This window comes from Callithrix jacchus, chromosome 5 (assembly GCF_049354715.1).
Source record: "Callithrix jacchus isolate 240 chromosome 5, calJac240_pri, whole genome shotgun sequence".
Lineage (NCBI taxonomy): Eukaryota > Metazoa > Chordata > Mammalia > Primates > Cebidae > Callithrix > Callithrix jacchus.
The window spans coordinates 41,183,392-41,210,319 of NC_133506.1; the positions used below are offsets into that span (position 1 = coordinate 41,183,392).

At 52.5% G+C, this 26,928-nt stretch overlaps 1 protein-coding gene across 7 annotated transcripts; it reads right to left on the reverse strand.

Moving 5' to 3' along the window:
• Nucleotides 1–383: 383 nt before the first annotated feature.
• On the reverse strand, nucleotides 384–26,928 carry ZNF335 (zinc finger protein 335). Of its 7 annotated transcripts, XM_008996039.5 has the most exons (28): nucleotides 26,847–26,928; nucleotides 25,933–26,183; nucleotides 24,156–24,396; nucleotides 22,573–22,650; nucleotides 22,014–22,319; nucleotides 21,780–21,920; nucleotides 19,726–19,872; nucleotides 17,680–17,932; nucleotides 17,417–17,594; nucleotides 15,993–16,105; nucleotides 14,774–14,792; nucleotides 14,524–14,640; nucleotides 14,362–14,438; nucleotides 14,122–14,282; nucleotides 12,864–13,093; nucleotides 10,642–10,735; nucleotides 10,404–10,498; nucleotides 5,357–5,616; nucleotides 4,260–4,371; nucleotides 3,811–4,185; nucleotides 2,152–2,294; nucleotides 1,921–2,075; nucleotides 1,670–1,773; nucleotides 1,503–1,580; nucleotides 1,197–1,280; nucleotides 1,058–1,150; nucleotides 893–974; nucleotides 384–803 (listed from the first exon to the last, which is right to left on the reverse strand). In XM_008996039.5, exons 2-28 carry the CDS (start codon nucleotides 26,131–26,133, stop codon nucleotides 676–678), a joined length of 4,065 nt encoding a protein of 1,354 aa, XP_008994287.1. In that variant the 5' UTR covers nucleotides 26,134–26,183; nucleotides 26,847–26,928; the 3' UTR covers nucleotides 384–675. The 7 variants fall into 7 exon arrangements, with proteins under 7 accessions (XP_008994287.1, XP_078227907.1, XP_035154627.1 ...); XM_078371781.1 differs by lacking the exon at nucleotides 26,847–26,928 and having other exon boundaries at nucleotides 384–800; nucleotides 1,058–1,123; nucleotides 21,780–21,917; nucleotides 25,933–26,587; XM_035298736.3 differs by lacking the exon at nucleotides 26,847–26,928 and having other exon boundaries at nucleotides 1,058–1,123; nucleotides 21,780–21,917; nucleotides 25,933–26,587.

Genomic DNA, 26,928 nt, shown 5'->3' on the forward strand with positions numbered 1-26,928 from the left:
CCCCAACCTGGAAGTCAGACTTTAGCTGGCCTTGGATCACCACAGTGAGTGGACAGCTGGGGTACTTCACACTTGAGGCTCAGGATAGCAGTGTCAGAGCCACCAGGGCCTTTGTGCTATGCTGCCCTCTGAGGAGGGCCTGTAGGCACAGAGCGCATGCTCCCTAGGGCCCAGGGAGGAAGCAGGTCTGAAGGTGCTGGCTGGGGTCTCACTGGCTCAGCTGCCTCTCCTGTTGCCAGGCTTCTGCAGCAAGGGTCTGCCCTACTGGTGGATCACCGGACTTAACAGAGTCAGGGCAGGGAACACTGTGGAGCCAGACAACCTCTACCTCACAGGACCTGGCCTGGTTCAGGCTGCAGCAGAAAGCAGACAAAGCAAGCTGGTCAGGACTGGACTCCGGTCCCTTTATTGAGACTGAGAGACCAGTGGGTCTATCCAAACAAAAATAAATTTCTCTCTGAAAGCCTGCCCGCAGGCTGGGGCACCCAGCACATCTTGGCTGGGGCCCATGGCTGCCCTTAACCCCAACACAACAGGTCTGGCTCCCTAGGAATGACAGGATGCTGGCTATCCAGCATCTAGAGATCCTAAATGAAGAGGGAGGTGACTCCTGGTGGTCCACTACCCCCAGGAGGGCTGGCCTCAAATCCATGATCTGTGTTGGGCCCTCAGGGCTCAGTCATCGGCCAGGGTGATGACGTCGTATTCGATGCCCTGGTGCTGCAGCTGCTGAATGTGTTCAGGCACTGCCTCCTCTGTGCCAAACAGGCCCTGGGCTTGAGCCATGGCAGCATCAGCCACTGCTGCCAGAGGAGGGGAAAGTATGGTGAGCTGGAGGCTCAGGAGCTGGGCCCGAACCCAGCCCCATGCTCCTCAGGGTCCAGCTCCATACCTGTGACAGCTGAGTGTGCTGCAGCCTCAAGTTGAGCCTGTGTGACTAGCTGCTGGCCTGGGGACACAGGCACATACTGGATCTGGAGGGGAGAAGCTGATAAGATGCTGGCCTGGAAAAACCCTGCCTGTGCCCCCAGGTCTCCCTGTCCCCCCAGGGCCCTACCTGGGACTCCTGAAGGAACGGGGCTCCTTGTTCATACTGGATGTGTGTGATCTGGCCCTCCTGTACCTGCAGAGAGGAAGCCAACCTGTGATCCTGGAAAGAGGTCATGCACCCCACCCTCATCCCAGCCCTGACTTACCTGGATGTGATGGCCCTCGGGGACCACAACATATTCCTGGGGGAGCAGGTGCTGGACACCATCCTGGGAGATGATGTATTGTACCTGTGGGAGGAGGGTGGCGAGGAGGCAGGTGCTGAGGCCCTACCCACCAGGAACTCCGCTAAGAAGGCAGAGTGGAAGACCAGGGACCCCACCAGCAACAATGCAGTTGTTGGCAAGCATGGACCCCAGGAGGGGTGGTTTGGGAAGTATCACTCCTTCCTGAGGTGGGTTCTTGGGAGGGGGGGTAGGCAGTCACAGCTGAGGGGATCAACGGTAGCTTACCTGGTTGTCGGAGGTTACCAGGTGCTGTACAGTCTGGCCATCTGCTGTGGTGATCTCTTGGATGTAGGTGGCTTCCTCCTGCCCAGGACCAAGTCAGCTCTAGCCTCAGTTCTCTACCCCAACCTCTGCCTGTTACTGGCCAGAGGGCCCCCAACCCTGACTCTTACCTGATTGGTCACTGTCTGTTCCTGGGCGACAATGATGTGTTCCTGGCCCAGTGCCTGCTGCAGCCGCTCTGGGCCCAGGACCCCGTGACTGGACTGGAGTGCAGCTGGGCAGAAAGGAGAGGAGGCTCACCTGGGGTCCAGGAAAACCTGCAATGCCCCGGGCTTTACTGTGCCCAGAGGTGCTTTTTGGGGCAGTGGCCCAAGTTTGGATCTACCCTGGTACCCACCCTGTGGCCCCAGGGGCAGCTCACTGTGCAGGGTGGCCAGTGTTTCATCATCACTGTTGAGAATGATGGTCTGGGTTGGGGTCTGGGTAGGGGCCCGGGCTGTAGGAGTTCCTGACTTCCTCCCCTCAGGACTGTGCAGTCGCTGGATGTGGAACTTGAGGTGCCCATTACGGTTGAAACTGGGGATGAAAGGTGGCTCGGGTTAGCTCCCCCATACATGCCCAGCAGTCTCCACCCACTGGTATCTGGCCTCACCGCTGCCCGCAGAGGTGGCACGCAAAAGGCTTCTCCTTGGTGTGAGTCAGCATGTGCCGCCGCAGGTCCTTCTTGTTCTTGGAGGCAAAGCTGCATTGGCTACACTGGTGGGGCCGCAGGCTTGAGTGCTGCGCCATGTGTGCCTGCAGAGAGGGCCGAGTTGGGGGCATCAGCTGAGTCAAGATAGATGGCAATAAACTGCCAGGTCCCTGCTGACAGCTGGTCAGGGAACTAGGCAAAGTGGACATGGAAAAACCAAAATCCTGGGTGCTAACAAGAAGCTGGGTAGAAAGGCCAGGCCAGATCAACATCTGGTGCTGCTGTGTCCTAAGAGTGAAAGGCTGGCTGTGTGCAGTGGCTCAGGCCTGTAATCCCAGCACTTTGGGAGGCCGAGGCGGGTGGATCATGAGGTCAAGAGATCGAGACCATCCTGGTCAACATGATGAAACCCCGTCTCTACTAAATACACAAAAAATTAGCTGGGCATGGTGGTGTGTGCCTGTAATCCCAGCTACTCAGGAGGCTGAGGCAGGAGAATTGCCTGAACCCAGGAGGCAGAGGTTGCAGTGAGCTGAGATTGCGCCATTGCACTTCAGCCTGGGTAACGAGCGAAACTCCCGTCTTAAAAAAAGTGAAAGGCTATAGGTTCTATCATTAGGTCAGTTGGAAAGTCTCAGTTTACCCATATGTAATTTACAGATGTGGATGACGGGACCTGTGCAGGTCCCATAGAGCCCTGATATTGTAGGGCTGAGGCCTGCTTCATGGGGCCTCTGTCTCTGTATCTGGAGAGAGGGGCACTAGGCCCTGCTTCCCTCCGACCTCTGGGGAGGATGCAGTGCATGATAGGATATGAAAACTGGAAATCCTCAGGCAAACGGAGACCCCAAGCTGGGCTGTGAACCTGCCCCAGAATCTGCCTACTCACCTTCTTCATACTGGCTCCCTAACCACCTTGAACCTCTGTGCCCTCAGTATTCTAGACCAGTGGTCCCCAACCTTTTTGGCACCAGGGACTGGTTTTATGGGAGATAATTTTTTTCACGGCACGTGCAGGGTGACGGTTTTGGAATGAAACTTGCAGCTCAGATCATCAGGCATTAGATTCTTCCACGGAGTATGCGACCTATATCCTTTGTATGCACAGTTCAGTGGGGCTGTGCTCCTATGAGCCTCTAAGGCAGCTGCTATGACAGGAAGTGGAGCTCAGGCAGTAATGTGTGCTCACCTGCTGTGTGGCCTGGTTTTTAACAGGCCATGTGTAGCCCAGGGGTTGGGGACCCCTGTTCTAGATGTTCAAGTCTCCCTAGCTATGCCTCTATTAACACACCTCTGTGCCTTTGCTCCTAGAGGCCCAGCTTATCCATCCCTCCTGTGGTATTTTTCCCAGCACGCCCAAGTTCAAATGACTTGCTCTCTGCCATGCACCCTTGGTTCACACTCCGGACACTGTCTGGCATTAATCACATTGTGTCTGGTTTGCCTCCCCACCAGACCAAGCTCGCCAAGATCTGGGACTTTGCTGAGTCATATCTGACCCATCACATCCCCTCAGAGGGGACCGGGGATCTGGCTTGAAAGGGTACTTATTAAAGGTTTGTTATACAAACAAGTGGCCCAATGAATGACAGCAGAAACAAAGGGGCAGCCAGCACCTACCCGGACCTCAGGCCACTGGCGGGCACTGAAGGGGCAGTCGGGGCACTTGAAGGCACCAGGCCCAGCGTGGGCCCGCTTGTGACTCTCCATCTCAGCTCTGCCAGGGAAGGCCTCAGCACAGATCTTGCAGGAAAACTTCTTTGATGCTGCAGTGCCTGTGGATGGTGGTGAGGGGGGCACTGCTGGGCCCAGGGCTTTGCTGGCTGCAGGAGGTGGGGAGACAGAGCTCTGGGGGTCCCCTATCCGGTGGGTCTTGGCTGGAGATGGGGGCTCAGGGCCATCTCTGGGCAGCCCCCCACACTGCAGTAGGGGCCATTTGGCACCAGAGGTCAGGGCATCTGGACTTGGGAAGGAGATGGAGCCATCTGCGGAGAGCTGTGGAGAGACAGAGCATGAGGTGCTGAGAAGGGGAGGGAGGTGGGGGTGGGGCTGGCCTCCCCAAGCCTCACCTCGATGTGGTGCAACTGTGTACCATCAGCAGCCATGATGTAGTGGGTGCCAGCTTCTTTTAGGGGGTCGGTCACAACCACAGCCTGGGCTGCCTCCCCTGGGGGCTCCTCGCTGTGGGCACGGAGAAGGTTCTAGGAGAAGATGGAGGGCCACAGGAGCCCCCTTCCCCAAGCAACAGGCATCAACTGAGGAGTGACTGTCACCGCAGATGGACTCAAATCAGAAGGGCCCAGAGTTCAACTGTGGCTGTGCCCTGTTACCAAATGGCCCTCTACTGTCTATTCTGTAAATGATTACAAGTCAGGCATAAGTCCTTCTCAAAAACTGGTAATCCTTGTCCTCCTTGGTAAATGTGGTGAGGTGAGGGGCACATAGTGAGGCAGAGGGGTCCAGCCCAAGTCTGGCCACGTCAAGCAGGACAGGGCGACCAGGCCAACCAGTAGCAAACAGTGAATCTGCCACCAGGAGCTAGTGGAGGAGGCAGGGCTAATAAGGACCTGCCGCCCAGGTGCTGGCCAAGGGCACAGGCCCAGGGACCCTGACTTCCAGCCTAGCTGAACAATTTGACACTTGGATTCAGGACTTCCTCAGATGGCCTAAGAGTTTGGTGAACACAAACATGCCTGCCCAAGCTAATTCACTGTAGAGAAGCCAAGTGCAGGTGCCAGGCCTCAAATGATGGCAAAAAAGCCTGAGCTTGCTCAGAATGTCAGAACAGGAGAACACCAGGATCATCCAAGCCAAAGAGCCCCTGGGCATGGGAACCAAAGGATCAGGGCCCAAATCTCACCTACCGCGTGTCTGATTTCAGGCCAGTTAACCTCCCTAGTCCATTTCCTCATTTGTAAAACAAGGGAAACCTGGATCTCATGGGAATGGTTTAGGTACCATCACAAGTGCCAAGTGCTTGGAATATCTTAAGTGGCCAAAAAATGGTAGCTCGTGACCTTCTGAGAAAAGTAGACCCACCACCAATTACTTTATGTGTACTGGGATTTTTGCCTCTTGCCAACTAGGCTTGGGTGGGGCCTAAAATTGGACTGACGCACCACACCTACCAAGAGCTGAAAGCAGCCTTGCAGGCAGCAGGTCTCACCTGTAAGGTGTGCCAGGAGCTGACGTCCCCTCCTCCATTGGGGGTGCTGTGATAACGCTGTAGCCAGTCCCACTAAATGGACCAGATGCCAAGGTGATCTGTGGTAGGTCAGGAGGGCCTAGCTGGCTCTCGGCTGCTGTATCACCCCCCGGCTCTGCCACATGGAGGGTGACCACCTGTGGAGTGGTACCTTCAGGGGAGGGCTGCCCACCAGGGGATGGTAACCCTGCTTCCATGTCCTCCGACTTCACCACGGCCACCTGCAACGGCACGGGGGTGGGGAGCAAGATGGGCAGAGGAGTGGGTACGCAAGACCCCTCTCCCATCTCAGTGCCCCCAGATGTACCCACACACACTTGTCAGACCAGTGCTGCCACCACTCATTTGTATAACTCGAGTTCTTTCTAAAATATACTCTGGCTTCCCAAATCTCACTCAGCAACTGGCAGTAGACCAACAGGAATAGGGTAGAGCAATTTTGCCCCCCACAAACACTTGGCAATGTCTGGAGACACTTCTTGTCACAACAGGAGGGGGAAGGTACTGGCACGGAGCAGGGGAGGCCAGGTGTGCTGCTGAACATCCCATGATGCACTGGACCGCCCCACCACACACCAGTATCTGTCCCAACATGTCAATAGCGCTGCAGTCAAATACTGGGGACAAGTGACAAATCACTTAGAAAAAAGAGCTCCAGCATACATTGTATTCCACAGTTGGCTTCATAAAACAAAAGAAAATTAGGTAAGTATTTTAGAGTTGGAATGGGGAGATTTTTCTATTCATGACAGGGAAAGGTAAAACCTAGAGCAAAACTAACCATGAAGTCGGAAAATGAAAAATTGGGGTGGGGAGATATTTAACAACTCAGAGATAAAAGGTGGACTGCCCTCATATGGAGTTCCTGCAAAGCAATAACTAAAAACTGACAACTTAATACAAAAGCGATAAAATGGTCTCTGAACATACAGAGAGAAGTTTAACCTCATTTGCAGTCACACAATTATGTTTGTTTTTGAGATGGTGTTGCTCAGGCTGGAGTACAATGGTGTGATCACAGCTCACTGCAGCCTCAACCTTCTGGGCTCAAGCAATCCTCTCACCTCAGCCTCTCAAGTAGCTAGGCTACAGGCATGTACCACCACACCTGGCTAATTTTTTTTTAAGAGACAGGGTTTCATCATGTTCCCCAGGCTGGTCTCGAACTCTTGGGCTCAGGCAGTTCTCCTGCCTTGACCTCCCAAAGTGGTGAAACCTCATCCCTACTAAAAATACAAAAATTAGCCAGGCATGGTGGCATGTGCCTGTAATCCCAGCTACTCGACAGGCTGAGGCAGGAGAATTGCTTGATCCCAGGAGGTGGAGGTTGCAGAGAGCTGAGATTGCGCCACTGCACTCTAGCCTGGCAACAGAGCGAGACTCTGCCTCAAAAAAACAAAAACAAAAAACCCTATGAAAATCTTGGCTGTGCATGGTGGCTTACACCTGTAATCCTAGCACTTTGGGAGGCTGGGGTAGGCCCATCACTTGAGGTCAGGAGTTCAAAATCAGCCTGGCCAACATAGTGAAATCCTGTCTCTACTATATAAAAAATTAGCTGGGTGTGCTGGCATGCACCTGTAATCCCAGCAAATCAGAAGGGTGAGGCAGAAGAATCACTTGAACCCAGAAGGCAGAGGCTGCAGTGAGCTGAGATCAGATCATTGCACTTCAGCCTAGGCGACCAAGTGAGAATCTGACTCAAAAAAATAAAAAACTGTTTATGAGCACTGAAAATATATGTACACTGAAGCACTGCTTGAATTAATAAAAAAACAAAATAACTCAACCAATAAAGGACTGCCTAACTATAGCTGAGAACATCCATGTGATGGAATGAACACAGATGCAAGATGGAGATCTCAGGAGAATGAGGGTAACTGCAGGTGCTGGCCAGGCTGTGTATCACACGCTGTTACTTTTTTTTTTTTTCCTGAGATGGAGTCTCACTCTGTCACTAGCCAGGAGTGCAAAGGCACGATCTGGCTCACTGCAACCTCCACCTCCCGGGTTCAAGCAATTCCCCTGCCTCAGCCTCCTGAGTAGCTGGGACTACAGGTGTGTACCACCATGCCCGGCTAAGTTTTTGTATTTTTAGTAGAAACAGGGTTTCACCATGTTGGCCATGAAGTCTCCTGACCTTGTGATGCCCCTGCCTCAGCCTCCCAAAGTGCTGGGATTACAGGCATGAGCCAACACACCCGGCCTCACACACTGTTAAGTGAAAAAAGAGATGACGCTGAGGAACAACAATAGTGAGATCCCCCTCTTTTTTTTTTCTGGAGACAGAGTCTCCCTCTGTCACCCAGGCTGGAGTGCAGTGGTGTGATCTCAGCTCACTGCAACCTCCACTTCCTGGGTTCAAGTGATTCTCCTGCCTCAGCCTCCTGAGTAGCTGGGACTACAGGCACAGGCCACCACACCCAGATAATTTTTGTATTTTTGGAAGAGAGGGGATTTCACCGTGCTGACCAGGATGGTCTCAATCTCTTGTCCTTGTGTTCCATCCACCTCAGCCTCCCAGATTACAGGTGTGACTCACCATGCCTGGCCTATTTTTTTAAGGAGCAAAGGTCTAGGTGTTAGTATGCACATCGGCAAAGCCCCGAAGAAACTCTTCTGGACCCATTAACTGGGTATCTGAGGGGAGGGGAGAAATGCCAAGAATTATACCTTGTAGCGGGGGAACCCCCAAGTGCCATGGCAAATGTCTGAAACCTCAGCCTGTTCCCATGTAAATACTGATTTAGAAAAGAATTAGAAATGTAGGCACATAGTTATTCCTTTATATAATCATATATAGTCTTTTAGTTACTTATAATCATAAAGGTACATACTCAATATAATCTTTAATTTACTAATGACTATCGGGGTATGAAGCATGGAACTGAGGTGACATTGTAAACAAAGTGATCCTAAAGCAAGATGCTCTAAGCCCTCTGTCACACCCGCATAAGGGCTGCTGGAGGGCGCTTCGGCTGTGTGGCAACGCCAGTGCTGTGCAAGTGCCCGCTGTTTAGCCAGCTAGGGAAGGAGATATCCAAAATGGCCGAGACATCTCCTTCCTGGGGAAGTTAGGAGAAAACTCCGCTTTTCAAGCTCTTGTGGCAAGGCCTGATGTCTGTCAGGGAGACCCACAGACATCCAGGGGCTTAACTGTCTCTACGTGATGCTGTGCTTCAGTGGTCATGTTCCACGTCTACTCTCACGCCCTGCTTCTGCACCTGGTTTCTCTTTTTCTTAAAAGATAAGAATTAATAATAGTAATATAATCTTAGTGTCCTTGACATTTCTAACAGACATGCAAAGAGCACTGACACATTAGGTTTTCTCTTTGCCTAGGCTACTTGAAAGTCTTGGGCCCACCTATCTTCAAGTCACGTGATTTACCTGACCCTATCACTGACCACCGTTTTGTACTCAATAACTACCTTCCCTGCCCACTGCTTTGTACTCAATAAAAGTCAGTGTCTAGGCACTCAGGGCCACTGCAGGTCTCCGCGCGTTGGTTGGCAGTGGACCCCCCGTGCCCAGACCCTCTTTTCTCTACCTCTGTGTCTGTGTCTTTTATTTCTAGTGTCTTCTCTATGCACCAGCAGGAAGGGGCTCCCGGAGTGCAACCCTACAGGGCTGTACCCTATAGTACTAAAACATTTCCTAGTGTTCATTCTGTTTCTTTTATAAGCATGTGCTTTTGTAAGTAGAAAAACTCTACCACATGAGATTGGCATAGGAACAGGAGAGACATATCAATAAAACAGAACTGAAGTCTAGAAACAGACTCCTACGTATTTGAGAATCTAGTATACAATAAGTAGGACATTTCAAACCACAGGGGAAGAGATACCATTGAACATACCGCATTGGATGACTCTGGAAAAAAAATAATAAATCCCTATATTTCTGCATACACCATAAATTCCAGGTAGAATAATTTTAAGTTTAAAAAATAAAATCCTAAGAAAAAAATATAAATGAATGTTTATGTCACCTTGGGGTACAAGTTGGGGGAAGTCTTTGTAGGGATGATACCAAAGGCAAAACTATAAAAGATTGATAAATTTTCCTTTCTAAAAATGTAAAACTTCTATACACCCCCTAATTACCATGAACTAAACTCTATAAAGATTTCTGGAATTTGTCATCTTAAAAACACACTCTCCATGTTCTCATGAGGCTGGGAAACAGGAGAGGCTAATAAACTTCCCCCTGCCTTGGAGACCAGGCCAGATGTGAAGAGGGGGGTGGGGAGGGGCATGAAGCAAGACCTCAGGAACTCGAGAGAGTGGTCTGATATAGAGGAAGCCCTGGGTGTCTGCAGGCTGTAGGTGGTGTCCTGGAATGAGGGCGCTCTTGTAGATGGAAAGCTAGTTCAGACCCATGTGGGGGTACCCATAGGCACATAGTGTCTCCAGAGGTAGGAGGAAGACCAAACAAGAACAGAGCCCTGGCCGGGCCTGGTGGCTCACACCCATAATCCCAGCACTTTGGGAGGCCGAGATGGGTGGATTGCCTGAGCTTGGAATTTCCAGACCAGCCTGGGCAACGTGGCAAAACCCTGTCTCTACTAAAAATATAAAACATTAGCTGGGCATTTGTTGTCCCAGCTACTCAGGAGGCTGAGGCACGAGAATCACTTGAACCTGGGAAGCAGAGGTTTCAAGATTGTACCACTGCACTCCAGCCTGGTGACAGAATGAGATTCCAGCTTTAAAAAAAAAAAAAAAAAAAAACAGAGCCCTACGAGATGTCACGGGGTCAGTGCATACTCGCTCCACCTGGCAGAGGTCTGGGTGACTCTGAAGAATGGATAGGAGACCCTGCATCCTCCCTGGCACAGCCTCTTCCTGTGTTTGCCCTATGGAACCTCAGCGATCTGTCTCCTCTACCACTGAGTAGCTCAAGGGCGGGGCAGTTCTGATTCACTGTGTCCTCTAGTCCCTGTGTCCAGTGCAGGGCTGGGCACCTGTGGTAGCTGGGAAGGGGAGCAGGTTCCAAGGCAGCTCACCTGCAGGGCTGTGCCCCCCAGTTCCCGCTGAGCACTCATGTTCAGCAGAAGATCCAAGGCTGTCTGCGTGGCCATCGCGGTCGACTCCTCGGCTCCTGGGTGGGGTGGGACCTAAGCCTGACAAAGTGCTAGAAAACCAGCACCCAATACCACCCCCTCCCCACCTTCCAGCCCCCACCAGCACGACCTGCCCCTGCCCCACTCAGAGCTCCTACCCCCCCTCCCCCACAGAGCTCACCTTGCTGGTAGATGATGGTGGCGCCACCCAGGGTGTCAGGACAGAGCAGTGAGGGAGCCTCAGATGACTGGAAAGGTGTCGCCTCTGGGGGTATCTATGGTGTGGAGATATAGCCACACCTGAGAGGGGCTGACCCAGATTCCAGTGCCATTTAGCAAGCGCCTCTGATCTGCCAGGCATTTTACATCTGTTGGCCCATTTCATCTTCATAACCACTTTTCATTTTGTTTGAGACAGAGTCTCTCTCTGTCATGCAGGCTGGTGAGCAGTGGCATGTGGGTAACCCCCCACATGGGCACCAAGGCAAGGAGGTGGGTTGTGTGCAACAGGTGTCGTGCATAACACTTCTTATCTGGGGGCTGGAGACTTCAAAGGATTCTTATAGAAAGGTACTGTAAACCAATGCAGTGGGAGCTGACAGACTTGTGCTAGTACAGATTTGAGCTAGTACAGAAGCGAGAAAAGGCTGACAGAGTGTACAGCCACCATGACCCAGTCACACCAGAGGGATTCTTCTCCCTCAGTTCTTTGCAGGATCTCGGGCCTGATGCCTACTTTCCATAGGAACTGGATGCAAAGTACTACAACTCCTTTTTCAGGAGGAGAGGCTCTTGCTCCAAGCCTGCCATACAGCATATGCCCTTTCGGGCAGGGACGCCACCACCTGGGTCTTTGGTTCTTGTCCTGGTCTGGTTGTTTTCCCATGTACTGCTTCTGTTCTGTGACTGCTCTAGGCATTCCTCCTACTACAAACTACTATATGGTTATATGGAAGGATTATATAAATCAGCACTAAATGTGTTGGTACAGTTCTAACTACAATACTTATATGATTATATAGAAAGATTATATGGAACTAAGTATGGTAGATATAAGTACTAAGTACGATTATATAAGCTAGGTATATTAAGCAGTAAGCTATACTTTAGGCACTAATTCTATAAACTAATACATGATTATATATAAAGGATTATATAAAAGAAATAACTGAGTAATAACAGTATAAACTAAGATATTCTTTAGGCACTAATTGTGCCTGGGGCTTGCACAGCTCTCCTTCCTCGGTGTCCATGTAGGGGGTGACCCACAGTGGCGCAATCTTAGCTCACTACAACCTCTGCCCCCTGGGTTCAAGTGACTCTTGTATCTAAGCCTCCTGAATAGCTGGGATTACCGGTGCCTGCCATGACGCCCAGTTATTTTTATATTTTTAGTAGAGACGGGGTTTCGCCATGTTGGCCAGGCTGGTTTCGAACTCCTGACTTCAAATGATCCATCCACCTTGGCCTCCCAAAGTGCTGGGATTACAGGCGCTCATGAGCCACTGCGTCCAGCCCATAAACACTTTTCAAAATATACCAGCTCATTTCTACAGATGAAGCAACTAAGGCTCAGAGAGGTGAAGTGGCTGGCCAAGAATCCCACTCCTAATACATAGCAGGGTGAGGACTTGAACCTATGACTGTGTGATTCCAGGGCCTGAGATCTACCAGCACGTCATGTGGTCCATCTTTCCAGGGATACTGTGTCAGCTCACATGGCAGACTGCTAGCTACCTATCCTGAGTCCATCCTCCTCTTCTAACCTCCTCTTCCTTCTTGCTAATGAAACTCTGATTTTCATCAGGGTGGCAATGTACCCAGCTCCAAGACTACATTTCTCAGCCTCCCTTGCAGCTAGGTAAAGTGTAGCCACATGACTAAGCAACGATCTTCAGGTGAAGTTCATGAGGAAGATCGCTAAGACAGGTATCCTTTTTGCCTCTCCCCCATCCCTTCCTCCTGCTTCCTGCCAGGGATGTGGCTGGGAAGGTTGGTGCTCCTGCAGCTATACTGGACCACGAGGCAAGTAGAAAGATGAAAGTCGTATGCCTAAGATGACTGGGCAAGGATACTGACAGCTTATTCCCTTATGACTGTATGATTGTCACATCAGCCCTAGACTGCTGACCTGTGAAGTTCTTGTATAAGAGCGAATAAAAAACCGTGATCACAGTGAAGTTACTGGTATTTCCGTTCTCTATTACCAGCACTAGAAAGCCACCCTTAGGGCTGGCATATGTGTGACTCCACAAGTCTTTACTACAGTCTTGAGAGGCAGGGGGCAGGGGTCATTTTATTGCACCTCAATGTGCAAATGATGCTGGGGCTGGGAGAAGCGGCTACTGTCATCCTGACTCATGCCTGCAAGCTCCTGTCTGCTGCCTGCTCAGCCGAGCTTACCTCAGGTCCTGGGGAGCTGGGAGGTGGTTCGGGGGCCGCACTGTGCTGCTGCTTCAGCTCCTCAATCTGCTGCAGGGAGAAGAAGGGGCGACGGCGGGAAGGGGGCTCCTCAGGGTGGCGCCGCCCCCATTCCTCAAAGCTGCTTGCGTGTCGACACCGTACGTGCAGGCGGAGATTCTTCTTGTGCCGTGTGCTGAAGTGGCAGTACTCACAGGCGAAGGGCTTGGCCCCTGGAGGCACACGTTGGGGCATGCTTGAGACTGCCCACCCCTAGCTGACCCCTCGTCCTTTCTCGACGCTAAGGATCTCTCCAGCTGACTCACTTCCAGTGATTCATTCCCATATGTAGGCAAACACATGCTACTGTTCATTCTGGTAACCCACGACAAAAATGAGACAGGGCCGCCCTCTGCACTCAACAGCCTTCCCTGGCGTGCCTATTTTCAAGGTCATGTGACTACACACTCCTCCTATGGGTCATCACAGGACTCTGGCTAAGGGAACCTCTAGCTTCTTTTCTCCGGTAGCCCCTAGTGTACTGACCAGAAAGCTAGGCACCAAAGAACCAATTTTTGCAGCGCAGCATCTGTGGGCCAAGCAAATGCCACTGTTTCTCCAGGTTCATCTGCCAGGGAAGGGCCTACGAGAGCCTCCTCTCCAGCCCCAGTGCCAGCACACACGGGGCTCGAGGAACGAAACTTACTTCCATCACAACCATATAGAAGGCACTTCCAATTCCCCCATTTCTATTTTTTTTCTTTTTTGAGATGGAGTCTTGCTCTGTCACCTGGCTGGAGTGTGCTGGTGCGATCTCAGCTCACTGCAGCCTCCACCTTCCAGGTTCAAGCAATTCTCCTATGCGCCACCACGCCCAGCTAATTTTTGTATTTTTAGTAAAGATAGGGTTTCACCTTATCGGCCAGGATGGTCTCAATCTCTTGACCTCATGGTCTGCTCACCTCGGCCTCCCAAAGGCTGGGATTACAGATGTGAGCCATGATTCCCCCATTTCATAAATATGGAAGGCTTAGAAAGGGCACCAACTAGCCCAGAGCCATCCAGAGAACAACGGGCTGAGTGGGAACCCAGGTTCAGGTTAAGATGAATATGCCCATGGGAAATTCTCTTTACACCTGAAGGATTGGGCTGTTCTGTGGCTGGGGCTGTTGAGGGGGAAGAGGATGAAAGCTAAGCTTCTGGTCAGGGCTACAGGGAGCTGAAGGCTGGTGAGTGGGTCTAAGGTGTGCCCCAGCCTGACCTGTGTGCTTGACAGCCACATGGGACAGCAGGAAGTCTTCTCGGAAGGTGCGGTAGGGACAAAAGCTGCATTTGAAGGGCTTGTCACTGACGTGGGACAGCTGGTGGTTCAGCAGTGCCTTCTTATCTTCACAAACGAACTCGCAGAACTCACACTTGAACCTGGGGGCAATTGGGGGAGAGAAGCTCAGTGATGAGCTGGGGACTGCTCCTGTCCCAAGGGGCCTCCGAGGGGACGTACCTGCGGTTGGCGACAGCCTGGATGTGCGTAAGCAGGTGCATTTTGAAGGTGTAGCGCTTCTTAAAGGACTTTCCACACTGTGATGGGGTGCAGTGAGATGGCAATCACCCTCCATCACCCAGGGAAGGCCCTCCTCCCAGCCCCACCCTGGCCCCCACCCACCTTGTCACACATGTGGGGCTTCTCAGTGCTGTGTGTCTTCATGTGCTGCGTGAGTCTTTTCTGCATGGGGTACACACGGCCACACACAGGGCAGGGAAAAGAACTCAGCTTTGGAGTCTGGGAAGGCATAAGAAGGGGCCAGATGAAGAGAGAAGGGGAGGAAGGAGGATAAAACATCCCGTCTTGCCCCCACCCCTATAAACAACCCCCTGGGGCAGGCTCCCTTCCCAGGCCAGCATCCCAGACTCACCGGATCTGGTCTCTTCTTCCTGGGGGGAAAAGGCCAAGGAGTTAGACCAGAGCTTCCCCAAGCCGACCCTAGACCCTCTCACACTGAACAGACCCAGTACCTGCTCTGAGCCTACTCTCTGCCGAGGCCCCTTTCTCTTACAACAGTGCTTTCCCAGCTGGAGTGCACTGGGGAAAATGCTAAGAGGCAGGCTGTAAATAACACATTCGGCACTCAAATATATTTGTGAAATGGTACATTCTTTCTCTTTCTCAATCATAAAATGTTATTTGCATATTAAAGGTTCTAAGGATCAACTGAGGCCAGGAGTTTGAAACCAGCCTGGGCAACAGCAAGACAGTGTCTCTGTAAAAAAAAAAAAAATTAATAAATAATAAAAAATTAGCCGGGTGTGGTAGTAAGCGCCTGTAGTCTCAGCTACTCGGAGGGCTGAGGCAGGAAGATTGCTGAAGCCTGGGAGGTCAAGGCTGCAGTGAACTGTAATTGTGGTACTCCACTCCAGCCTGGGTGACAGAGTGAGACTCTGTCAATCGATCAGTCAATAAAGGCGCTAAGAAATCCTGCAGGAAAGAGATTTGAACAGCTCTGTAAGCTGGGGATCCTATGCTAATCTTACTTGGCCACAGAACCCCCCCTTTTTTTTTTTTTTTCATTTTAAACAAAGCCCGCAAGCATCTTGAGCTGGCTTTTCCACATACAGCTGGAACTGCTGTCCCAGTGGGCCTGTCTCCAACCTCCGCACACACACCACCCCTCATGAAGGTAACTCCTTCCTGAAGCTCCAGATCTAATTCTAATCCTGTGAGCAAATCATTAGGCGCCTAAGGACTTTTGTCTCTGTGTCTCAGGTGCACTTTCAGCCTGTGACATCTAGATGAGTAGGACTTGCAGTCTGGAAGATCTTGGATTATTTACTGAACTTCAGGTACACAACTGAAGTTGTGTACCTTTTTTTCAGTCCCCTCAACAACTGTCCCCATCTGATGAGAAACTAAAGCTTACAAGTGGTAAGAGGCTGAATCGAGGACCTCAAGGCTGGTACTGCCCTGTTCTAAGCCAGATGACCTGCAGTGAACCGCCTTTCTGCTCATGTCTGCAACATGCAACAAATGTGGCTGGCTCAGAGCAGGCGCTGGATAAGTGGGAACTGTGGTTCTCCAGGGCCTCCACTTCCCCACCCAACCTGGCCTCTCTTGCCCGGGCCCTACCCACCACTGACCGGTCCCGGCTGTGCACAGCTGCGTGCCTGATGACGTCCTTCCGGTAGACACTGGTATAGCTGCACTCGTCACACTTGTAGGGCTTGCTGCCGACATGGTTGAACATGTGCTCCTGAGAGACAGACAAAAGGATGGTGGGCTGGGCTTCCTCTCCCATCTCCACTCCATCATGCCTGTGGCCACAGCCTTATGGCTGCTGCAGGAGCCGCTCACAGAACACAGGCGTGTGGACGACACACGCTGATGAATAGGTCAAAGCCTGGGAAGGCCCAGGAACTATCCCCAGCGAGAGCACCCACTCTGTGCCAGGCTCTGTGGTGGCTCACAACTTGACAAAGGAGGAACTTGAGTCTCAGGGTGGAGGGACCTTATGATGGCACAGCTTGGAGCTGAAGCTAGGCAGCATGGTGCCACAGCCTGCACCTCTCCCACTGTGCCATGGGACATCCTCTCTGCAGAACCCAGAAAACAGCCCAGAGCACAAGCATGAACAGAGCGCAGGGGCTCGCTCTGACCACCACGCCTGAAAATACCCTCTCCCACAGCTGCCAACTTGCACACTGGCCAGGCTGAGTCACAGTTTTCCAGGTCAGTAAAATGGGACTATGGACACCTATAACCTCACTGGGCTGCAAAAGGATTTAATTATCCAGGTACTGCATAAAAGGCTCAGGGCTGCTGCAGGCCACGTTAGCTTTGGGTTAAGGAGAAAAAAGAACACTTTTCTTTTCTTTTTTTTTGGGGGGGAGGGGGGAACGGAGTTTTGCTCTTGTCACCCAGGCTAGAGTACAATGGTGAGTTCTCAGCTAACCACAACCTCTGCCTCCTGAGTTCAAGCAATTCTCCTGCCTCAGCCTCCTGAGCAGCTGGGATTACAGACATGCGCCACCATGCCCAGATAATTTTGTAATTTAGTAGAAACAGGGTTTCTCCATGTGGGTCAGGCTGGTCTCAAACTCCCGACCTCAGGTGATCCACCCACCTCAGCCTCCTGAAGTGCTGGGATTACAGGCATGAGCCACCATGCCTGACCTAAAAGGAACACTTTTGAGACACGACTGCCATCTGCTGGAAATCTTTCTAACACACGGAATCAGATGAAAAGAGTTTTATGGCATCTGTGGTGGTGAACAAGCTAACTGTGACATCCACAACAGCACTCTTGAAGACATGCTGCCGCTGTGCCCTGTGCAGCCTGCAGAAACACCCACGGTAGCCCCCCAGCCTCTCCTCACATTCCTGCAGGGTCAAAGGAGCTGGGTGTTCTTCAGTGCGCCAGTGAGCCAGGACACACATCCTGAAGAGCAGCAGGAGAGGGTGACCCAGGATGCTGTGTGACTCTGTTCTCCCTCGGTGGCCCCAGCCGGCCTCTGCTTGCCTTCTTCACCCTCCCATGAGCCCCAAACCTCTTTGGCTACCACACCTTGAGAGAGGACCAGCGACGGGAGCGATAGCTGCACTGCAGGCACTTGAAGAGCTGGGGATCACCGGCCTCGTGGGAATTGACATGGAAGCGCAGGTCCTCATGGGACAGAAAGCGGGAGCCACAGATGCGGCAAAGGAAGGGCCTCAAAAGTGGTTTGGGTGACTTGTAATAGTACCTGCAGAAGGAGGGTGTCGGGGAACGTCTGGTGGGGCTGGGGCTTAACCACACTCCTCCCCGACCCTGACCTCTGCTCCACATACTTGCGGTATTTCTTGCCTAGGAAGCGCCTGGAAGGTCGACCTCGGCGCCGGGGCGGAGTGTCATGCTCATCTGGGCAGGAGGGGGCTGCATTCTCTGCATCTGACTGGCTCACACCCGCTTCCACAGGGGTCCTGCTTGCCTTGCCTATGGCCACCAGGTGTCCCGGGCCTGAGGAGCTGGGAGCCTCGGGATCCTGTGGCTCTGGAGGGCTCTGGCCACTCTGGGAACTCACTAGAGGCTCTCCTTCCACACCTGCCATGGACATGCTAGGTCAAAGCCAGCCACTGACAACCAGGACAGATGTGGACAGGTGGGCCAGAGGCCAGCCAAAATATCCTCGCACCCCCTCATCACAGACCACTGATGGATGAATGGAGTCGCATGACACAGACAGCCTGTGGCAGAGGACAGTGTGGATACCACCCCCCGATACAGCCGACATTCGGTCAGCACAGTAGGACCTAGGCTGGATTAGAGCCACAGTGAGAATTGGGACCTCCTATTCCAGGTCTTGGCTCTGTCACCGACATGCTGTGTACCCACAGGCAAAGCCATTCCTCTTCTGGAGTCTCATTTGCCCCATTTGTCCAAGGGAGGCCAGCACGGTGGCTTTGGTGACCTCACAGAACATTCTAAGGCTTGGAAAGCAATAACAGTGCTGTAACACTGCCATTCCCTAAGGAGGTCAGGTGGCTGGAGGGCTGATGGGAGGGAAGGAAGGAGAAGACCTGACTCATGCTTGCAAACCCTTTGAAGTTTGAATGATCTAAATCTGTTCTCTTCAACCACATCAACAGGCCGGGTGCAGTGGCTTATGCCTGTAATCCCAGCACTTTGGGAGGCCGAGGCGGGTGGATCACGAGGTCAGGAGTTCGAGACCAGCCTGACCAACGTGGTAAAACCCCGTCTCTACTAAAAATAGAAAAATTAGCTGGGCGTGGTTGCACACGCCTATAATCCCAGCTACTCCGGAGGCTGAGGCAGCCTGAACCTGGGAGGTAGAGGTTGCAGTGAGCCAAGATCATGTCACTGCACTCCAGCCTGGGTGGGCTACAGAGTAAGACTTGGTCTCAAAAAAAAAAAAAAAAAATTTAAATATTAAATATGTACTATAAAAATTAACACCACCACAGATAATGCTGGTAACACTGTTTCTTGACTGGGTTACACATAGGTGCTTGGTTACACAGGTGTGTGCACCTTGTGAAAACTCACCGACCTGCAGTGAGTATGTGTAACTTTCCATACACATGCCTCACCAAAAAGGCCTTTTTGAAATAGAGATTAAAGAATACAATAGGCCAGGTGTGGTGGCTCATGCCCAGCACTTTGGGAGGCCGAGGTGGGCAGATCACCTAAGGTCAGGAAGGAGTTCGAGATCAGTCTGGCCAACATGGGTGAAACCCCGCCTCTACTAAAAATACAAAAATTAGCCAGGTTTGAGTGGCTGTAATCCCAGCTACTCGGGAGGCAGAGGTTGCAGTGAGCTGATATCATGACGCTGTACTCCAGCCTGAGCAAGGGCAAAACTCCATCTCAAAAAAAAGGAATACAACGGTTCTTCAACCACAAACTGCTGCCACTGTAGTCATTTGTGTGCATTTGGCCCTTAAGCAGATTTAAGCTCCAAGTCACACAGACTGCAGGCGGCAGAGCTGGTGCTCACACCACAGCTGGGTCCTTCCTGTCCCCAGCCAGTAACGCTCTCAACCAGGGCTCCTCTGACAGTCCCAGGCCTGACTTATTCCTCTGTTCTCATTTCAGTAGTATTTAAAACTTATTTGTTCAGCGGTAAAGACCCAAAATTTCTCTTTTGCTATGATAAATTGTGAAAGGCATTTCTGTAAAGCTGAGTTTCCTGAGTCAGGGTTTCCTGAGCTTGGGTCTTTGAGGGCTTTCCCCTTTCCCAGGAAGCCTACAGGTGACCCAGTGTGGGACGGCTACCCTGCAAGGCACACTCAAGTCCCCAGAACTCCACAGCAGCAAGCAGGGAGTGAGGCCACTCCTGACTCACCCACACGAGCCCCTCCCAAGACCAAGCTCACCATCTGGGAGGTCTGAGATCTCTAGGCAGGGCAGCTTCCGGGGCCGGCCAGGTCTCCTTCGGGGCCTTGGGGTACTGGGGGTGGGGTGCTGGAGCCGAAGCTGCCGGCCTCGGGGTTCATCCTCAGCTGGATTATAGTCGCTATCCTCTGTAGGGAGGCAGTAAAGATGGTGAACAGCGGCGGGACCCACCCTTTCAGCCCTGACCCCTTTCCCAGCTCACTTCCTCCAAGCCCACAGTGATGCTTCCTCCAGAAAGTCCTCCTGGTCTCCCTGGCTGACTCTGAGTATTCCTGCCCTAGGATCCTGAAGTTCTTTCTCTGCACCCTTCCTGGCACCTACCACTAGCTCATAAGGCACCTTCATGTGAATAGGGAGAAGGCACCCCTTCCTCCAGATACTGTATAGTCATTGTTAGAAAGAAGTTTAAATAGGCCGGGCGCGGTGGCTCACGCCTATAATCCCAGCACTTTGGGAGGCCGAGGCGGGTGGATCACGAGGTCAAGAGATCGAGACCATCCTGGTCAACAAGGTGAAACCCCGTCTCTACTAAAAAAAAAAATACAAAAATTAGCTGGGCATGATGGTGCGTGCCTGTAGTCCCAGCTACTCGGGAGGCCGAGGCAGAATTGCCTGAACCCAGAAGGCGGAGGTTGCAGTGAGCTGAGATCGTGCCATTGCTCTCCAGCCTGGGTAACAACAGCAAAACTCCGTCTCAAAAAAAAAAAAAAAAAAGTTTAAATAAAAACGTTCAATCTACAAACTCTATAACTGCCCTAACCAAAACAGCAGCCACCAGCCATAGGTGGCTATTGAGCACCCGAAATATGCCTAGTCCAAACTGAGATATAATTATGTATAAAATAATGAATTTCAAAAAATTGGTATTAAAAAACTCACTAATAATTGTTATGATGACTGCATACCGAAACAATATTTTAAGGTCAGGCACGGCAGTTCACATCTGTAATCCCAGCACTTTGGAAGGCTGAGGTGGGAGGATTGCTTGAGGACAGGAGTTTGAGACCAGCCTGGGCAACACAGTGAGACCGTTTCCTCTTTCCTTTTCTCCTTTTCTTTTTCCTTTCCCTTCCCCTTCCCTTCCCCCTTCCCCTTCCTTTTCTTTCTCTCCCCCGCTCTTTTTTTTTTTCGAGACAGTCTTGCTCTGTCGCCCAGTCTGGAGTGCAGAGGAGCAATGTTGACTCTAAAACCTCTGCTTCCTGGATTCAAGTGATTCTCCTCCCTCAGTTTCCCAATTTGCTGGGATTACAGGTGCCCACCACCACACCCAGCTAATTTTTTCATATTTTTAGTAGAGCCAGGGTTTCACCATGTTGGCCAGGCTGGTCTCAAACTCCTGACCTCCAGTGATCCACCCATCTTAGCCTCCCAAAGTGCTGGGATTATAGGCATGAGCCACCGTGCCTGGCATTTCTTTCTTTCTTTTTTGAGGCAGGGTCCCACTCTGTCACCCAGGCTGGAGTGCAGTCGTACAATTACAGCTCACTGCAGCATTGACCTCCTGGGCTCAAGTGATCCTCTCAAGTAGCTGAGACTACAGGCACATACCACAAAGGGCTAATTTTTGTATTTTTCGTGGAGACGGGGTTTTGCCACATTGTCCAGGCTGGGAGACCCTGTTTCTACAAAAATTAAAAAATCAGCCAGGCTTGCTGGCAGGCACTTGTAGCCCTAGTTACTCAGGAAGCTGAGCTGAGAAGATGGCTCGAATCAAGGTAACAGTGAGCAACAATCATGACGCTATACTCCAGCCTGAGCAATAGGGTGAGGACCTTCTCTTGCATCTTTACTTGTATTCTATTTCTGTGTGACAAATGTGAACAGGGCCCCCTGTGCTCTTTTGCAGCGTGCAGCCTGCACAACTGCACACGAAGGTCTTGTCCTGGGGCACAACCTTCTCTGTCTTATACTGGAGGGACCTGTGATGTGTCTGTGCCAGTTCCTCTTTCCTGGCCCTCCAAGTGGCCAGCAGTAGCTCAGTGAGTATGTGTAGATGGACGTAGGGATGATGGGCCGAGAAACCATGGTGGCCTACCCTCCAGGTCATCAATGGCTCCTGCATCTACAATGTCATCATCGTCCTCCTCCTCTGGTCCCTCTTCCTCTTGGGTCTTGGTGGAGGTGCTCCACTTCCGTAGACGTCCTTTTTTACCAACTCCTGCTGCAGCTGCTGCTACTGGGGGTGGGGGGAGGGTAAGACAAGCTTGCCTCCTCCCAGCACCCTATCCCCACCCATGCAGTCCAAGCAGGTAGGCTGCAGCTGACGCACCTGGACGGAAGTGGCGCTCCCGCATGTGGCGCAGCAGTGTGGCCTTGGTGCTGCTCCGGTACTGGCACATCTTGCACTTGAACTGCTGCACCACCACCACCTCCATCATGGCCTCCAGGCTCTGCAGGTCTGGTTCTTCAGCACCAGAGGCTGGGAGCAGCTGCACCGGGGAGCTGGGACCACCCTGTGCCTCCTCGGGTGGCTCCAGGCATGTGGATGTGGATGTGGGGCCATCGGCCAGGGCCTCAATGGCTGCCAGGCTATGGGCCAAGGTAGAACTGGACATTGGTGATGTCATGGGGGCTCCTGGGGATGGGAGGCAGTTGGAGGGGGTTAAATGGAGGGCAGCGCTGGCCATGAGCTGTAGCTACCCTTTCTGGGCAGGCCCAGGGAGCACAGAACCAAATTCCCCACCAGAGGCCACCGTGTTAGTAGGAAAACTAAGGCCCAGAGCAGTGGATATCCTGCCAGGGCCACACAGAGAATCTGTGGCAGAGCCTGTCCTCACTTATCCCCCTGCCCACTGCAGGAATCCCTGAGGCTGGCACCTGGGTCTTACCATCATCTGGGCCCTGCAGGATCAGGTACCTCGTGGTCTCGGCCCCGCCATCCTCGGCACTGGTCACAGTAATGCAGCCTGGATAGAGATGGGGAAGGGTCACACCTCCTGGGGAGGGGTTCTCAGCAACAGGCCCACCCTCAGGGGCTCTACTCTGGCCTGTGAGCAGGGCTGGTCCACACTCATTCTGGCTCCCATGTGTGACTGCAAATCAGCTGTGTCGCCCCTGAGCCTCAGCTGACTCCCTTGGCAGGCTGTCTGGAGGTCTGGGTACATGCTGCCTCAGCAACTGGCCCACACTTACACAGGGTGCCACAGCCACTCCAGCTGTCTGGGCTTCGACCACCAAACCTGGAAAGTCCTTCCTATCCAAACTTCTCAAGGTAAAGGACCAGCTACTGCACCACTTTCTTAGGGTTGGCGTCCCAGACTATCCCAGGGCTTTTTGAGGTGCTATAGCCTCTATAAATGTCATTAATAAAAAGTAGGTACAGCACCATGTGCCACAGCTCATGCCTGTAATCCCAATACTTTGGGAGGCTGAGGCAGGAGAACTGCTTGAACCCAGGAGTTCAAGAGTAGCCTGGCCAACCCAGCAAAACCCCATCTCAGAAAAAAAATAAAAAATTAAAAAATAAAGAGAGAAAAAAACCTTTTTTTAATAAGCCAGGTATGGTGGCATGCACCTATAAGTCCAGCTACCTGGGAGGCAGAGGCAGAGAATCCCTGGAGCCCAGAGTCTGAGGTTGCAGTGCACTATCATTGCACCACTGCACTCCAGCCTGGGTGACACAGCTCTGCAGTCAGACTGTCTGAGCTCATGGCCTGACAAGCCACACTGCTTGCTGGTGACAGTGGGTAAGTTATGCTGGGTAACTCTTACCCAGCTTTCTCATCACCATTTAGCTGGGTAAGAAATCTGGGTAAGAAGTCCAGATTTCTCATCTGGACTGTGAGCATAACAACACCCTTTACCTTTTGGGGTTACTGGGAGGATTAAATGAGCTACTGTATGTAAAGTTTAGAACAGTCCTGGGCACAAGGTAAGCAATAACAGTTTCTATTATTTATTGAGAGCTTTGGCTGGGTGTGGTGGCTCACACGTGTAATCCCAGCATTTTGGGACGCCAAGACAGGTGGATCATGAGGTCAAGAGATCGAGACCATCCTGGCCAACGTGGTGAAACCCTGTCTCTACTAAAGATACAAAAATTAGCTGGGTGTGGTGGCATGTGCCTGTATTCCCAGCTACTCGGGAGGCCGAGGCAGGAGAATTGCTAGAACCTAGGAGGTGGAGGTTGCAGTGAGCCGAGATTGCGCCATTGCACTCCACCCTGTGTGACAGAGCAAGACTCCGTCACACACACAAAAAAAGAGCCTGTCATATGCCAGCGCCATGCTGAGAACTTTACCATGTCGTCTCATTACATCCTTATTTACCCTCATGAGACAGGGGTGACTGTTCCCTTTCTGCACACTGTACATGGGAAAGTAATCTGCCTGAGTTCACACAGCTGGGGCGGGCACAGCTGGCTGCCGGACACCGCAGGGAAACCCCTGTGGGGCTCCTCTGCCTGACTCACTCTGCATGAGGTCGGGCCCAATGGTGGATTCGATGATCTTGTCGATGGCTGAGCCCAGGTCCGAGGAGGAAGCTGTACAGTCAGACACCAGCATGTTGGGGTCTGGGAGTACACTGGAGTGCACAAGTGCTGGGGGACCGCCTGTCACCCCTGCCACTGGCCCACGGGACACAGACGATGAATCAGGGAGGTAGCCATTAGGCAGGGGTTCTGCGCTTGAGCTGCTCTCGGACACCTCCTCCTGAGGGGCATGAAACAGGGAAGGAAGGAGTTTAGCAGCCAGGTATGCGGCAGGGCAGCCTGCCAGCTCCCACTTGCGAGACAGAGCTCTCTGGCCCAAGAATATGGTCAGTGGAGCCACTCATGCCCTCAGCCCCACTGAGGACCACGGGGAGAGGCCCTTCAGTCACAGAACCCCCCCAAGAAAAAGTCACTGTGTCCCTGGATCTCATCAGGGGCTACCTCAAAATAAGGGAAGGGACTCCTTTGCAGTCTACACCACAGCCAGGGGGAGCTATTTTCATCGGGCTTTTGCATAACTTGTTCCCTCTGCCTGAAACTCTTCCCAACCATCACTATGGCTAACTCTTACCCAGCTTTCTCACCACCATTTAGCTGGTACCTCTTCTAGGAAGTCAACGCTGACTCCAAGGCCAAGTCAGGACTTCTTCACCCTCAGTGCTGCAGCTGCCTATGTCCCTAACACCACACCACTGTGTGGTTCACTGTGCCTTGTAACAGCCTCCATGCCAGACTGTGCCCTCCACAAGGGCCTGGACCAAACTTGTCTTTTCCCCTGCTGTGTCTCCAGGGCTCAGCACATGCTGAGCACATGGTAGGTGCCGTCTCTGCTGAACTAATGAAACCCCAGGACCCCAAAGTGAGGACCACTGGCTGCCGTGTACTTTCATCACATGACATACTGAACATAATCATTATCTTGCAGATAAAAATGGCTAATACTTACTGAGTGCTTATAGTGCACTGAGCATTGCTTTAATTATTAGCTTTGCATGTGTTAATTCATTTAATCATTTCATCCTCACAAAAACTCTATGAGGCAGGTATATTTATCATTCCCACTTTACAGATGAGGAAACAGAGCTAGACGTTGGGTAGCTTGCTCAAGATTGCACGGCTAGGAAGTGGCAGAGCCAGGAGGAGATGGTATACAAAACGTTTGCAAGAGAATGTCTGGTGGGAGCTCACAATCAAGCACCCTTGAAAGCAAGTATTTCTGCTCCACTTTAGCAGCGCAACTGAGGTTTCCCAGTAAACTGGAGGCAGGACCCAGACTTAACCAGGACACCTGCCTTTTTTTTTTTTTGGTAGAGATGAGGTCTCACTATGTTGCCCAAGCTGGTGTCCAACTCCTGGGCTCAAGTGATCCTCCCACCTCAGTCTTCCAAAGTGCTGGGATTACAGGTAATGAGCTACCACGTCTGGCCTGGACATCTGCCTCTCAAAGTGTGAGGCAGGACGGTGGGTAGTACAGTAGCTAAGACCACAGCCTAAATCTGAATCCTGGCTCTGTCTGAACTCTGAGCCTCGGTTTTCTTTTTCGTAAGATGTGGGGGAAAATGGTATGTGTCTTAGAAAGTATGAAGCTGAAATGAGAATATCCAATTTTAGGGGCTTGGCATGGTGCCTGGCTCACAGTAAACCAGAAACAACAAGTATTAGCTATAAACAGGCCTTGCTGGCTGTTTCCTCTTGCTACTAGGCATTGCTGCTCGCGGTCCTTGCCTCTACCCACGCCGTCCAGCCCGGTCCATACCTGAGAGCGGCTGCCACTGTCCGAGCTTTGCCCCACGCGAGAGTCGTCGGCCTCTGCCTGGCCCGGGGCAGCCGCGGCGTCGCTGCTGTCGGCGGACACGGCTTCCGAGGTGCCCACACCCAGGCCGCTCTCAGAGGGCTCCTCGGGCCGTCCAGGCCCAGGGGCCGCATCGCTGCTGCTCTCCACCTCGTTCTCCTCCATCGGATCGGCGGGCTGCCTGACAGGGGAGAGCAGGGTCTGGGGACTTCACTCTGTAAAGAGAGGTGACTGGGGCTGAAACAAGTGGGCCACCTCCCCAGCCCCAGCAACCACGGGCCACCCAGCTGATTTCCTGCGCCCATTTTGCAGACGCAAAGACTGAGTCTCCGACTGGGCGGGGCTTCCTGGTGTATTGCGAGGGGAGCTTGGGAAAAACTGGACGGAGAAGGTGTGCTTCCCAGGCTAAGGCCCTTCCCCGTGAGGGTGGTCAATGGCTGGTAATCTTGACCCTTTTCTTCGCCCCCACGACTCTCGTGGAGCGTTTCGCTGTGTGAGCCCCATCCGGGCTCAGCAGTTCAGCCCTTCGGCCCCCGCGTCCCTCCGGGTGCAGGGTCTGTGGTACAGCCCGCTGGCCCCCTGGGTCAGTGGTTCGCTCCCCCACGGTTCCCCTGCGGAGGGGGCTGACAGCGACGGTCTCGGGGCTTGGCGACTCGGGGCTGTCCCCGGCGCTGCCTGTGCTCCAGGCCCGACGCCATCTTGCGGCCACACCGAATTTCCGCTCAGGCAAGTGCGAGAGCGACTAAAGGGCCTGGGACCCCGGGGCCCTGGTTCGGACAGCCCCGCCGGCCAGGGACCTCGCCTCCGGGTATCACCGCAGTGTGACCTCACTCTACGGCTGGGTACGGTGGTGCTGCCTGACTCTACCCGAAGCTCACCCGAGGCTTTCGTAGTCACGTTCCTCTTTGACTCCGGCATCGACGAGGTCGCCATTCTCTTTCCCCCACTGCGGAGGAACCC

Bases quoted from the DNA above. Each gene is read 5' to 3' on its own strand.
- ZNF335 (XM_008996039.5), bottom strand. From the start codon at position 26,133: ATGGAGGAGAACGAGGTGGAGAGCAGCAGCGATGCGGCCCCTGGGCCT. The intron at 5,617-10,403 runs GTGAGCTGCCTT...GTGCCGTTGCAG, and splicing joins TGGGGGGCACAGCCCTGCAG to GTGGCCGTGGTGAAGTCGGA. The intron at 1,151-1,196 runs GTAAGTCAGGGC...ACCTCTTTCCAG, and splicing joins CCGAGGGCCATCACATCCAG to GATCACAGGTTGGCTTCCTC.